This window comes from Salmo trutta, chromosome 27 (assembly GCF_901001165.1).
Source record: "Salmo trutta chromosome 27, fSalTru1.1, whole genome shotgun sequence".
Classification (NCBI taxonomy): Eukaryota; Metazoa; Chordata; class Actinopteri; order Salmoniformes; family Salmonidae; genus Salmo; species Salmo trutta.
Genome location: NC_042983.1, coordinates 16,644,243 through 16,659,315, shown reverse-complemented (window position 1 = coordinate 16,659,315; position 15,073 = coordinate 16,644,243). Strand labels below are relative to the sequence as shown.

At 44.4% G+C, this 15,073-nt stretch overlaps 1 protein-coding gene across 2 annotated transcripts in view; it reads right to left on the bottom strand.

Annotated features, from left to right (window-relative positions):
- The window catches only part of LOC115164447 (oxysterol-binding protein 2), a 74,799-nt gene that overhangs the window by 6,424 nt on the left and 53,302 nt on the right, over window positions 1–15,073 (bottom strand). For both annotated transcript variants that reach the window (XM_029716926.1, XM_029716928.1), the window contains 8 exons: window positions 13,043–13,296; window positions 9,121–9,319; window positions 8,464–8,587; window positions 7,185–7,248; window positions 5,834–5,983; window positions 5,401–5,646; window positions 5,029–5,149; window positions 680–783 (listed from right to left, as the gene is read on the bottom strand). In XM_029716926.1, coding sequence (XP_029572786.1) covers window positions 680–783; window positions 5,029–5,149; window positions 5,401–5,646; window positions 5,834–5,983; window positions 7,185–7,248; window positions 8,464–8,587; window positions 9,121–9,319; window positions 13,043–13,296 — 1,262 coding nt within the window. The remainder of the gene's footprint in view (window positions 1–679; window positions 784–5,028; window positions 5,150–5,400; window positions 5,647–5,833; window positions 5,984–7,184; window positions 7,249–8,463; window positions 8,588–9,120; window positions 9,320–13,042; window positions 13,297–15,073) is intronic.

The window sequence follows — 15,073 nt, the reverse complement described above, 5'->3', positions numbered from 1 at the left end:
TCAGAAACAACCGATGAGTCATCATCAGAACATTCCACAGCTGTATCAGAACAGTGTCTTTACATTCATCCCCCTCAGGGACGTAATGAGATTCTACTAGGACGCTCTATATAATTGACACTAAGGTGTGCTTTAGGGACTGCTAATGAGAGGGTGTTTGTGAGTGTGCCAAATTCTATCATATGCTCGCTAGAGTTTATTCCCTGACCCCTGTCTTCCTCCTCCTCCTATTCCAGTGAGGGGCTGGTACATAGTACAGAGTAGTACTACAGACAGATGATGTGACAGACCAACAGACAGACAGTTACAGACTGTAACTGAGTCATCACAGAGAGAGGGGAGGGTGTTAGTAGAAATGAAAGGCAGAGAAACCATCAGAGACCACAAACAGGCTTATTCGTGTGCTGTTCTGTTGCCATTGACCTCTGCCTCCACACAACACTCACTCCACCAGCCTGGATTACATTACAAACAGCTACAGGATGAAAATAGGAAACATTAGATGATAGATACCTCTTACACATGGAGGGCTGACATACAGGACACATGGATATTGACTGAATCAGACACACACAGGGTCAGACAATGAGGACACAAGAGGAGTGAAGGAGAGAGACATGGACAGGAACGAACATGGGAGGAGGAGGGAGAAGAGCTATGATGTAGTTAGTAGACAGACCTGGTCAATCCACAGCTTGCCCACGATGATGTTGTGCACGGTGGAGGTTACCTTCCTCCAAACATAATGGTTCCCACTGGAGTGGAACTGCAGGTGAATGGCACCTGGGGAGAGAGGGGAAAGGCCAAAAAAGGAGAGAACATTGAGATATAATCGAGAGATGGAGTGGAGGGGATGAAATGCAGTCAGAGGAAGAGTGACAACACCGTAACAAGGCAACATGTATTGTGGTTGATATTCTGGTTCTTATTTTGAGTCATTTTTAAACAAGGTCAGTCCAACCTGCAAAGACCTGGCCTGATAACACAGGGGTGGCTGAGAGAGAGAGGCAGGGACTCTGTCTGTTGATTTACTTTACTCACTTAAATCTCACTAGGATTACAATAAACATATAGTTCAAATGGATAACACGGCTTCATGTTATAGGATATGTATCAATCAAATCCATGGGATCTATTCATCTCTCATTTATCAGGGTCTTAGAGACCCATGGGCACAGCCAGAGTTTATGCATCTGTCACAGGCGCCATTAGATTCATTTTCACACTGGTCTCCATCTATGGTTTAGTGAGTGAGTGGGAGGGAATGGGAGGACAGAGGTGATGCTGAGGTTGCCTGGGTTTCAAAGGCCTGACCTACAGAGAGATCCCGGTGTTCCCACCTATAAACATATATACAGTGTCCTCTGTAATTATCGGGACAGTAAAGCAACTTTTCTTCTTTTGACTCTATACTCCAAAAGTTTTGGATTTGAAATCATACAAGGACTATGAGGTTAGTGCAGGTTGGCAGCTTAAATTCTTGTGTATTCCCATCCATACGGGTGAATAATGATGAGTGAGGAAGTTACAGACGCACAAATATCATACCTCTCACCATCACAATAACAGGGGAGATGAGCGTTTTGGAGGGGGTATGATATTTGTGCATCTACCGGTATATATTCCTCACTCATCATTATTCACGATTCATTCAGGATTATCTGTAATCATGGTAGCATCCACATTCATGTAGAAGTGTTTAGAAATATATGATATACTTATTTACAATAAAAGTGACTCCAAAATGACACAATACATTATTTACCATTAATTTCTATTGGGCACAAAATAAATTGAAACACAACCATAAACAGCAAATGCATCCAACAAATGTGCAGAGTCACAAGCTTGATGTAGTCATTGCATGCTATGAATATGGGACCAAATACTTAACTTTTTTCTACTTTAATATACATACACAGTACCAGTCAAAAGTTTGGACACACCTACTCATTCAAGGGTTTTCTTTATTTTGGAATCATGTAATAACCATTTGTCTGCTTTTCCTTCACTCTGCGGTCCAACTCATCCCAAACCATCTCAATTGGGTTGAGGTCGGGTGATGTGGAGGCCAGGTCATCTGATGCAGCACTCCATCACTCTCCTTCTTGGTAAAATAGCCCTTACACAGCCTGGATATCTGTTGGGTCATTGTCCTGTTGAAAAACAAATTATAGTCCCACTAAGCGCAAACCAGATGGGATGGCGTATTGCTGCAGAATGCTGTGGTAGCCATGCTTGTTAACCTGTCTGGGCTAGGGGGCAGTATTGAGAATTTTGGAAAAAATATGTTCCCATTTTTAACTGCCTCCTACACCAACTCAGAAGCTAGAATATGCATATTATTGTTCAGGTTTGGATAGAAAACACTCTGAATTTTCTAAAACTGTTTGAATGGTGTCTGTGAGTATAACAGAACTCCTATGGCAGGCAAAAACCTGACAAGGTTTCAAGCAGGAAGTACCCTGTCTGACAAGGAGTCGTGCGTCTTGCATCTTTTTATTGAAAAGTAAGGATCTTAGCTGTAACGTGACAATTCCCAGGGCTCCAATAGGCTCTCAGAGCCCGCGAAAAACCTGAAGGTTTACGAGGGAGCCTCAGGCTGAAACACATTATCGCCTTTGGTAAGTGGCGGATCAGAGGACCTTTGAATGATGCGCGTGCATGAGTCGCTTCTGAGGAGAAATTTTATTCGGCTGTTTAGGCTCAATGCATACTCCCGGTCGGAATATTATCACTAATCTACGAGTTGAATGGCATAAAAATTGGTTTTAAACAGCGGTTGACATGCTTCGAAGTACGGTAATGGAATATTTAGACATTTTTGACACGCCAATGCGCCATGCGCGAGACCGTGAAGAAGCATTCTAGAACTCACGAACAAAACGTCGCTGTTTGGATATAACGATGGATTATTTGGGACCAAACCAACATTTGTTATTGAAGTAGAAGTCCTGGCAGTGTATTCTGATGAAGAACAAGCAAGGTAAGAACATTTTTCTTATAGGAAATGTGATTTTGGTGGAAGCTGACCTGGGTGGGTATCTAAATAGCTAGCCCTGTAATGTCGGGCTATGTACTTAGATTATTGTAAAATGTGCTTCATCCGAAAAGCTATTTTAAAATCGGACATATCGAGTGCATAGAGGAGTAATGTATCTATAATTCTTAAAATAATTGTTATGCTTTTTGTGAACGTTTATCGTGAGTAATTTAGCAAACTGTTAGTAAATTCTCCGGAAGTTTGCGGGGGTTATGCTTTTTCTGAACGTCACATGCTAATGCAAAAAGCTGTTTTTTGATATAAATATGAACTTGATTGAACAGACATGCATGTATTGTATAACACAATGTCCTAGGTGTGTCATCTGATGAAGATTATCAAAGGTTAGTGCTGCATTTAGCTGTGGTTTGGGTTTATGTGACATTATATGCTAGCTTGAAAAATGGGTGTCTGATTATTTCTGGCTGGGCACTCTGCTGACATAATCTAATGTTTTGCTTTCGTTGTAAAGCCTTTTTGAAATCGGACAGTGGGGTTAGATTAACGAGATTCTTGTCTTTAAATAGCTGTAAAATAGTCATATGTTTGAGAAATTGAAGTAATAGTATTTCTAACGATTCAAAAATCGCGCCACTGGAATTTCAGTAGCTGTTACGTAGGTGGGACGAAATCGTCCCACATACCCGAGAGAGGTTAAGTGTGCCTTGAATTCTAAATAAATCAATCCCCAACAGTGTCACCAGCAAAGCTTCCCCACACCATCACACCTCCTCCTCCATGCTTCACGGTGGGAACCACACATGCTGAGATCATCCGGTCACCTACTCTCCGTCTCACAAAGACACGGCGGTTGGAACCAAAAATATACAATTTGGACTCATCAGACCAAAGGACAGATTTCCACCGGTCTAATGTCCATTGCTTGTGTTTCTTGGCCCAAGCAAGTCTCTTCTTCTTATTGGTGTCCTTTCATAGTGGTTTCTTTGCAGCGATTTGACCAGGAAGGCCTGATTCATGCAGTCTCCTCTGAACAATTGATGTTGAGATGTGTCTGTTACTTGAACTCTGTGAAGCATTTATTTGGGCTGCAATTTCTGAGGCTGGTAACTCTAATGAACTTATTCTCTGCAGCAGAGGTAACTCTGGGTCTTCCTTTCCTGTGGTGGTCCTCATGAGAGCCAGTTTCATCATAGCGCTTGATGGTTTTTGCAACTGCACTTGAAGAAACTTTCAAAGTTCTTGACATTTTCAGGATTGACTGACCTTCATGTCTTAAAGTAATGATGGACTGTCGTTTCTCTTTGCTTATTTGAGCTGCTCGTGCCATAATATGGACTTGGTCTTCTACCAAATAGGGCGCTCTTCTGTATACCACCCCTACCTTGTCACAACATAATTGATTGGCTCAAACGTATTAAGGAAAGAAATTCCACAAATGAACTTTTAACAAGACACACCTGTTAATTGAAATGCATTTCAGGTGACTACCTCATGAAGCTGGTTGAGAGAATGCCAAGAGTGTGCAAAGCTGTCATCAAGGCAAAGGGTGGCTACTTTGAAGAATCTCAAATATAAAATATATTTTGATTTGTTTAACACTTTTTTGGTTACTACATGATTCCATATGTGTTATTTCATCATTTTGATGTCTTCACTATTATTCTACAATGTAGAAAATAGAAAAAATAAAGAAAAACCCTGGGATGAGTAGGTGTGTCCAAACTTTTGACTGGTACTGTAAGTGAATTTGTCCCAATACTTTTGCCCCCCTAAAATGGGGGGACTACATACAAAAAGTGCTGTCATTTCTAAACGGTTCACCCGATGTGGATAAAAAGTCTGCAATTTAACCTCACAGTCATTGTTTGATGTCAAATCCAAACTTTTGGAGTATAGAGCCAAAAGAAGAAGACATGCTTCACTGTCCCTATAATTAGAGGCCACTGTACACAGTCATGAGACCTTTATTTGCATAGAGTGTGTGTTGACAGTGCTCAGTACATGCTGAATATACAGCAACTCACCCAGAGGCATTATGGAGAGGTATTTGCCACGAAACTTGCTGGCTATGGTGATTTCCTGCCAGAGGGTCCAGCCTCGCTGAGAAATCACATGGTGAGATGCTGCTGGGGGGTGATGGCTCACCTACGGGGGGGGGGGGGGGGGGGGGGGGGGTTATTTACACACTCAAGGGAAGATCACTGCTCTAGCTTATAGTATGTCAATGATTGGTACTTTTTGTGTATCAGCATGGCTTGTATGTTTTGTAGAGGCACTAAATGGTAGTGCCATCTGCAGATACATGGAGTATTTTCCTGTGTGTGTGTGTGTGTGTGTGTGTGTGTGTGTGATTGTCTCAGCGTAATATTGTAATTTATCTCCGTCTCTGTGTGTACCTGCTCACACAGCGAGCGGTATCCGAAGTCCTCCAGACGGTCTAGCTCGTAGGTCTCCCCCAGCAGGGGGTTGAAGGGCTTGGCCGTGCGGTGGATGGTGGTGGAGTAGGAGGACACAGAGAAGGCTGCCACCAGACACAGCTGCTCCAGGGAGCTCTCGCAGCGCGCCGCCTTGTCCAGCAGCTCATGGTACTCCAGGTCCTCTGTCAGCCGCTGCAGCATGGACAGAGGCTCGTTGAAGTTCACCTGTAGACAGACAGGCGGACAGAGAGAAAGACAGACAGACAGCAGTGGTTACAAGAGTTTTCTCATTGACTAGCACATTTCGGATGAGTCCCAAATAGCAGCCTGTTGGGATGCCTGCTCTCCCCACCTCTCATGCACTCACACAGGCTCATTCTACTACATGGACACGAGCATGACACACACTCACAGGCATGGGGATCTTGGAGAGCTCCTTGCCGATGCAGTTCTTCATGATGCTCCACAGGTTGAGGGAGTAATTGGGTTTGTCTGGGATGTGGCTCCTCCTCCTTCTGAGGGGCTGCATTTCCTTCCCTGAATCATTACAGCTAGGATACACCTGAGAGAGAGAGAGAGAGAGAGAGAGACAGATGGGGAGGGAGAGAGAGAGAGAGAGATGGGGAAGGAGTGAGAGAGAGAGAAACGTCTGTCACTGTCAGTGTAGATGTCACGTTGGTATATATGATTCGGGAGACAGGCGCAGGAATGTGTCATAGTTTTTTTTATTATACCCCAAATTACGTCGTGCCGTGAAAGGACATGAAGACCAAACAAACACTATACAAAAACACAGGGTTGAAACCAAAACAAAAGAGCAAGGAGTACCTCGAATAAATACACACGCGCACAATGATTAACACACGGGACGACACCTGTAATCATCTGCACAATCCACAAGGGCACGAAAGCCCAAAACACACAGCACAGGTACTCACACGCACTAACGGACATTGTAACAATAATGGACAGCCCAATGGAAACCAAAGGGCACACTTATACAAGTGCTAATCAGTGGGAATAGGGGACAGGTGTGCATAATGAACGTTCCGGAGGGATCCGTGACAGTAGATCTCTAACTTTGTAGATCTTAGCTTGTCAGGGACTCAGTGAGTCCCCATCTGGAAGTAGAGTGACAGAGAAAGAGAGAACGAGAGGGAGGAAGAGACGGAATAAAAGAGGAGAATGAGAGAGACAGAATTGGGAAAACAGATGTCTGACTGGTAATTAAGATCAAGAGAAATGATGGCGAGAGAGAGAGAGCTTGTGAGTGTATGTGTGTTCCTGTGTGCGGTCAAAGCGCGCGCGTGTGTGTGTGTGTGTGTGTGTGTGTGTGAGAGTGAGTGAGTGAGTGACTGATAGATTATGAGCAGATCGCTCAGCTCCTCAATGTGCTCCTGCAGCGTTAATATATGACTGTACACTCTGTGTGTGTGTGTGTGTGTGTGTGTGTGTGTGTGTGTGTGTGTGTGTGTGTGTGTGTGTGTGTGTGTGTGTGTGTGTGTGTGTGTGTGTGTGTGTGTGTGTGTGTGTGTGTGTGTGTGTGTGTGTGTGTGTGTTTGAGAATGCAACAAAACATGCCCAAGTTTGTGATGTGATATGCTATTTTCCTTAACAGGATGCTAGAAAACAGCAATTGGAGACAGGTTAAAAATAACTCAAAGAGCTTCACACACAGTGACAAAGGTGAATAGTATAAAGCCTAGATGTGGACATGCATGTGGATTATTACTGAGAACTGTTTGGAGGAAAGAGACACTCACATTTTCCTGGTTCCAGTCATTGGTCTGGCCTCCACTCGCTCCACTCAGGTTACTCTGAGAATGCCTAGAAGAGGGAGAAACAGCATCTTAACAATAACACACACAGAGACACACACACATAATAACGGAAACAGACGGGCGCAGGCAGCTAGACATAGATGGATGGCTCTATTCAGCACATGGCTGTGTGTAACATCGGATGTGTTTCTGAGCTGTTGTGTTAGAGGTGGATAGATGTGTCTCTGAGCTGTTGTGTTAGAGGTGGATAGATGTGTCTCTGAGCTGTTGTGTTAGAGGTGGATAGATGTGTCTCTGAGCTGTTGTGTTAGAGGAGGATAGATGTGTCTCTGAGCTGTTGTGTTAGAGGAGGATAGATGTGTCTCTGAGCTGTTGTGTTAGAGGAGGATAGATGTGTCTCTGAGCTGTTGTGTTAGAGGAGGATAGATGTGTCTCTGAGCTGTTGTGTTAGAGGAGGATAGATGTGTCTCTGAGCTGTTGTGTTAGAGGTGGATAGATGTGTCTCTGATTGGAGAGGAGCAGCAGAAAATTCTCCTCACAGGGAAAGGAATATGTGTAAATACTGTCTCAACAGGTGTTGTGGTAAAATAGGGCAGCAAAAAACAACTACCCTAATTCTTCAACTAAGCCACATAAAAAGCCAAAAGTATTTTGGAGATGAAAGAATAAATCCAAAACAGAGAAGTGGCCGGGCCGTGGTTTATCCCCTAGTAGAGGAGCAGTGAGGGGAATGAGCTGTCTTTTATCATAGAGACAACAACATCTTGAGCTGTTAATAATGCCAGAGCCAGTCCAGTAAAGACAGACAGACACTCATTAAAAACAGACAGGAAGGATGCTTGCAGACAGACAACACTGCCACCGTACAACAGGTATGAGTCATTGTGTGTCTGTGTGTGTGTGTGTGTGTGTGTGTGTGTGTGTGTGTGTGTGTGTGTGTGTGTGTATTAGATTATGAGCACAGAGAGGGAAAGAGGTTCTGAAGTTTTATTGGGCTGCTGATGAAAGGAATGAGTCATACACAGGCAATATGAGGTGTACCGTGTGGCTCGACAGATGTTCTGGTGTAAACACTCCAGAATCTATCAACAGGCACAATCAAGACATCCAGTCTTTGTATTTATCACAGTCTATTCACACCGAATCCGTCTTATACTCAACTAATACCAAACTAAACTGCCATGATCCATTGAGGTGGATGTGAAAAGCAGACGGAGGCCAGCCATTGAGTGTACTGTACAGGCCATAAGGTGAGACTGACCTGTGCTGTGTGTTCTCAGTGGCGGTCACTGTGATAAAGGCAGGGGAGTCCTCCATGGCGTCAAAGTATTCTGTATCCTCATCTTCATCACTCGCCTCCCCTTTCTGCAGCCTCTCACTCCCTACTGAGAGAGAGAACACACACACACAAACACACACACAGTAAAGCAATATGTAACACACACCCTGCTCTATACTGGTGCAGCAGTAGTCACATGATTTGTGGAGGGGAAAGGAAGGTTGGGTAGCTAATCAAATGCTCATGGAGATGAATAAAGAACATTAGTCTTTAATAGGTAACGTCCCTGTAGGCTAACTAAGAACTGAACTTGATTCCAGACGAGAAGGGAAGCAAAAACTCCAACTTCAATACAACCTCAGATTGACAAAATATAATATATCCATTCCTGTGTGATACACGGCTTACTCTTTTACGCTAGAATGGTTATCACAAAGGAAAGGTGAGGAGTGATTGTGTCCATTTGAATACTACTCTCATGAGAAATGTATCTTCCAGTCTAATTACAGAGACAGTATAATTCAAAACCATCTGACATGGCTTACAATTTCCCCAAGATGGTCTATTTCTCTAAATGAACAGAGTCTTGTTAGTCTAAGAACTAAGGGGCAATACTAAGGGGCCGACTGTGTGCCTTACCCTTCTCTGTGGTGGGGGCGCTGGGCGTGTTGGCGGACAGTGTGGGGGCCTCTCTCCAGGCTCTCTCCAGACTGTTGTGCTGCTTGGCTAGCTGCTCTATGGTCTCCTCCAGGTGAATACGCTGCTCTCTCTCATACTGCAGCGCTCGCTGCCATCTCCTGCTGTGGGTCTCCGCTAGGTCCAGGAAGTCCCGACACGCCTAATCATCCCAAACACAACATAGCACACAGACACACATCAAACACTGGATGTCAGACAGAAGATGAGGAGTAGAGAGAGGTATGTAATCATGAAAGAGTCAAATATGCACACAAGGATATTTATCTTGTGGATTTGTAATTGTTTAGGGCTACCAGGTCCTTTCTTGACTGGTGGAAGGAAATCAGTTTTCCAATTAAGCTGATGTTTGTTTTATCATAAAATGTGTCCTAAACATGACTACTGTCAGTATTTAGACCACTGTTAGCACGATCATCAACATCTTGAGAATGACTTATATCTCTTCGCCTCTCTCATAAGTGTCAGCTACTGTGTGCATATTAAATCATGTCTTAGGGGCAGGCTCTGAGTTTCCACACTAAAGAATCAGAGAAGGAATGTTTATCCACAGGCAAAACCCTTGGATAAAAGAAAGTGAACTCAGGGCAAGTCATAAAAGGTCTTCTGAGTTACGACTGTGGTCTTGGCATTATTGGCGAAACAAGGATCTTACTATAGATCAAAACATACAAGTAGAATGTGTCAGCATTTTCCCCAACTACATCATGTCTGACCACAGAATGTTTTGGGAGGTCAACGGGACACACACTGTGGTAAGAAAACCGTGGAGAAAGTAGAAACCCGTCAGTCCTGCAGGCTACCACTCTTTCCCCAAGTAAGTATCAGGGTGAATGGTCAAACAACTAGCCTAAACAGTATACCCTGACAAACCTGTCTATACTGTATATCCATCCATGGACTTCCTTGTCCTCAAATCTACACAACCACTGAGAGCTCTGATACTATGAGCACATTGTTATGCAGTCAGTGCAGCATCCTGTTCAGCATTCACCCACTAAAAACCTCTTTGGTCCCGGTGCCACAGGCCATTGGATAGCTGAAACCACTTGGCCATCGTTCTGGCTGTGGTGTGTAGCTGAGGGCCACGCGTGTCACAGAGCACAGATAATCTGTGTCCTCTCAGATCAGTGGGCTGCACAGATAGGACATATCGGCCTCAGACAGAGGGAACAGGGGCATGACAGAGTTCTATATATCCCCCCCACTGAGCCTGTAGCTCAAAATAATAGAATATTTCACACCAACCCACCACCATTTAGAATAGAGATGTAGAACTATGAGACCATTAACCTTCATGGTGCTTTGGTAAAAATATATCTGAATATACAGGGTGTTTAATTTGAAATGCTGCATTGTGCACGCAACCAATCAACATGTTACGAGTTTAGATCTAAACAGTATAGCCTATCACATGAATGAATCAGAGAGCTGCACGTTAGCCTAACTGACAAGCAACGAGCCCGAGTCCCACGTCCTGTCCACGGGGTGTTCTTGTACATCAAGCTGCCTCATGCCACAGAAATAGGTCTCCTGCTTTGCGGGCTGTTCTGGTTCGGACTAGGCTACTTACTTGCTGATGACCTGACACCAAAACCAGAAGTGTAAACTCAAAGTGTTTCAGTGATTTTACAATTCACAGCCAAATGACAAGCAGGGTTAGACTATTGTAACTAAATAACAGCCTCTTACCTTCAGTAGTCAAGTATGAAGTGTCCTGTTTTTACTATTCAGAGTGAAAGTGAATCATGTGACGGAGCTACTTACTTCCTTCTGCTCTTCAGGCACCTATGAAACTAAATATCAACTTCAACCCGACTTTGCTTCCACATTTTTTCTGCTGAATCTATTTTTTAAACAGACTGCTGCATATAACTGCCGGTTGGGGAATATCATGTCTGAACTCAGTGAAGAGAATAATGATGAAAATCAGTGCTGAATTAAATGTCCTGGTTCACTTTACAGAATGAGCATGATTGGGTGAGTGTCACTTTCCTTCGAGGTTTCATATGGCTAGATAACAGTAAATGGAAAGGGGAACCCATTGCAAACTTGTGCAAACGGACGCACGCAAGCACTCAAACACACACTTGTGCCAGCTCACCGACACAGCAGTCACACCAATGCACAGGCCTCCCCACTGGCACACAACCCATGAGGAGTTACATCACCCCTAAATGAACCAGTGTCCAAAGCTTCTCTTCAGGGTCAGACCAACATCGCTCAACCACCTCCAACCCCCAAGTTAGTGAAGAAAAAGGGCAGTGTCGGTGACATATGGTCCCGTATAGCTCAGTTGGTGGAGCATGGCACTTGCAATGCCAGGGTTGTGGGTTCGATACCCATGGGGGACCAGTACGAGAAAAAGTGAAAATGTATGCACTCACTACTGTAAGTTGCTCTGGATAAGAGTGTCTGCTAAATTATGTAAGTGTAAATATCAACCTGCATCACAAGCCAAATGCTAATGCAAACAAAAAGGGTAAAACAACTGAGCTGTGACCAAATAGCTAGTCTCTCTACTCCCCCTTCCTTTACATAAAACCAACCTGAAGCAGCACTTTTCCCACACCGTCTCCAGTTTAACCAGATCTAACAGTGAGAGATAGGAAATCCAACAGGGCATGTTTTATTGCCTGTCCAGTAAGTTTCGGCTCCCACTCCAATTAATTAAAACAGTAATTAACTGTGTGCAGAAAAAAAAGCGCATCCTTTAGAGGGAAGACTACAAAATCCGTGATAAAAGTGCAGACTTCACACAGATTTAGCACACTCTAAATGGGGCTGAACTCCTGTGGATTACTTGGTTGATTCCCATTCAACTGAGCAAACACACCCACACCATCATTACTCACAGTATCAGTTCAAGCTTCAAGCCAGGTTTAAAATGTCAAAAGTACATGTGCCCTGGCCACACTATCCCACCTGCCAGTGACCAATGTTATGGGAACATTCCCCATGTGTCAGACACCCATCACCACAGAAATAGCAGTCTGTGGCCCAGACAAAACAAGGCTATTTATTGTCAAACACATCAAAGCCAAGCAGAGGAGTAGAAGAGACACACAAACCTTTTCTGATTGTCTGTGTAGCGTCTGGCCCCTGTAGGAGCATGTCCGTCTTGTGGAGGTAGAGGGGGCTCTGGGATTCCTCTCTGGGCTCAGGTCTCTGGGCTGGGAGGGTCCAGGGAGGTTTGGGGTTGGGGCAAGACTATTCCTGTCCTCCCCAACCAGCCCTGATCCGGTATCACACCTTCAGTACCGACCTCTCCTCTGCCCTCTAGTCCACTATAATACCACTTGGCCAATGGAAATGACTCTCTGTGGTCACGGTGACAATAGCAACAGAACAGCTAGTTCCGATGCTAACAACACCCCTGCACATATCTAACATACTGTAACTGGATGGGTGGCATACTGTAAACAACACGTCAGTGCTAGAAAGAGGTACCACCTGAGAAGTGTTTCCCTTTCTCGTCACATTTGCAAGAGCATTTAAGAATCTTAAGTAGACCACTACAATATACACAATGCTGACCTGTGTCCTTCCTGTCACATCTATCATACCATAGCACTGAGAATGCTAGTCACCCTTCCTTCACACAGTAGGCCTAACCATTGCCATGTAAAGGCTTCTACACATCTACCCAACTACGGCCAACCCAACTGTCTATGGACGGTTGTGGAAAGAATTTGCCCCGGTGTGTAGCGTCAGTTGGTTGCCGCTGGACATAGTCGCTCGTAGTTGGTCCTTATTCAACATGTAGAGGTTGGTCTGAGCTGGGAATAAACGACCTAACGTTTCATCCATAGTTGGTTAGCTTTAGTTGGATCGATGTGTAGAACCCTTAAGTCTCACTACTCACATTGATCATAGCATTCGAGGTGATGCGGAAGAGGGTGGCTCGCTCGTTGACGCCCTTGACCTTCTCTCCTCCCTCCACGGGGACTCTCAGCGCCTCGAGTTCACTCAGAGAGCGCTGCAGGGCCGCCCCATGCTTGGCGATTAGGTCGTTACACGTGCCGAGGTCATCAAGCTTGCTGATCAGGGTCTTCAGAGTGCCCTGAATCCCCTCACTGCGGTCCGACTGGGTTGTGGGCTCCTCGTCCCCTGAGTCATCTACAGAGGAAAGGTCAGAGGTCAGATAAGAAGAGACTGGAATACAGGAGGGAAATCGGGGATACAGGGTCCTCACCAGAGAGACAGACAACAAACAAACAAACTGACCAACATGAGCAAGACATGATCCCCTGAATGCTATTTGGAATCAATTCATCTAAAAGGTAAAATCCATATTCTAAGCCCAATACCCAGGGGCTGCATGAACTCATGACTCCATCTCCCTTTATTGATCTCTCTAAGACATGTCATTTGTCATGGATGACATACTACAGACACATACAATGGAGGACAGTGCAGTGGGCTCACCAGCAGCAGAGTCTGTGTTAAATTCATTCAGACAGGCAGCCAACGGATGCCCCTCAATATATGATTGGAGATCTTAAATGAGACAAATCTATGGTCGACTGATTGCTCTGCTTGGTTACAGATTCATCACATTCCAAAAGAGGTACACAAACGTATGCGCACATGCACACACACTCGGACAGAACGGATAGAAGGATAGGTTTGCATCAAATACGCAGGGTTATTTATGACTTAACCACGAAGAGATTCAGATATACTATAAAAATGAAATTTAATAGTAATAACTTCCACTGATAAAATGTGTGTTAATTGCTATGATCTTTGGCTGGATTTTACAGCTGGTTTCCAGTTTCACTTCCACTTACTAACACAAAGGCACACATGCAGACACGCAGACTGAGACAAACACACAATCAGACCGAGACGCACACATCTCTCTCTTAATGGCCCCATTCCAGAGACAGACAATGGTGAAACCATCGGAAGCAGAACAAATGCATTTAAGCCGAGTCAGGGTATTTACATGAGGCAGTCTTCCATTCCCTCCGTGGGCCTCTGCTCTGCTGCAGTGGTGACTTCTGTCGTAGTGAAGTGTGGCGACAGTGGAGAGGTTACTCAGGGCCACTCTGAACATATGAGAACAGTGTGTCAGCGCCTGTCCGAACATTATACACACTCTCACTGGGGACAGAAATACCCACCAGGTCATGCACAGAACCCGATATAGCCCACCCAGGCGTTATTGGAAATCCTCTGGGATCGGATGGATTTAACAGTCAGTGCAATGACCCTGGTGGTGGCCACCATCATGAAGGGTAAGATATAAAGTAAAGCAAGCTTAGGGCAACAAAATATGACTTGATCAGAGAGAGGCTGGTTAGCCTATCTGTTCCAGAGAAACCACATCAAGACCATGCGTTTCCACCATGCGTTTCCACAAACACACACCCTTTAAATGTCAGGGTAGAACAGATGATTTATTGAGGCAAGTCAGAGGTGGCCTAGAGGTTAGAGCGTTGGCCAGTAAACGAGAGGTCGCTGGTTTGAATCCCCAAGGTGAAAATTATTTTGATGTGCCCTTGAGCAAGGCACTTAACAATTCAAATGTTTATTCTCCACTGTTTTTTTAAGCCAAGGTGCACAAAGTGACAGTGTGTTTGTTGTCTGCATGCCAGCAGATTTTACCATTATGGAAATTGGTTTGAAGATGGTATGTACTATATTAAGCATAACAAGTTGGACAATAGTAACAGAGAAATCATATTTACGGTATTATGTGTTGGTAATGTGTGCATTATAGCAGTGGCAGTGGGTTCATGCACATTTGTGTGTTTTGAATTACAAGCTACAGTACTGTATGTATAGGAACTAAAATGAACCTTTTCAAAGCAGACATGTGACTTATTGGAGTAAGTTAAAACCTGAGGTAAGGTACCATCACCCTCAACACTAGAGCCCTTGTTCCACT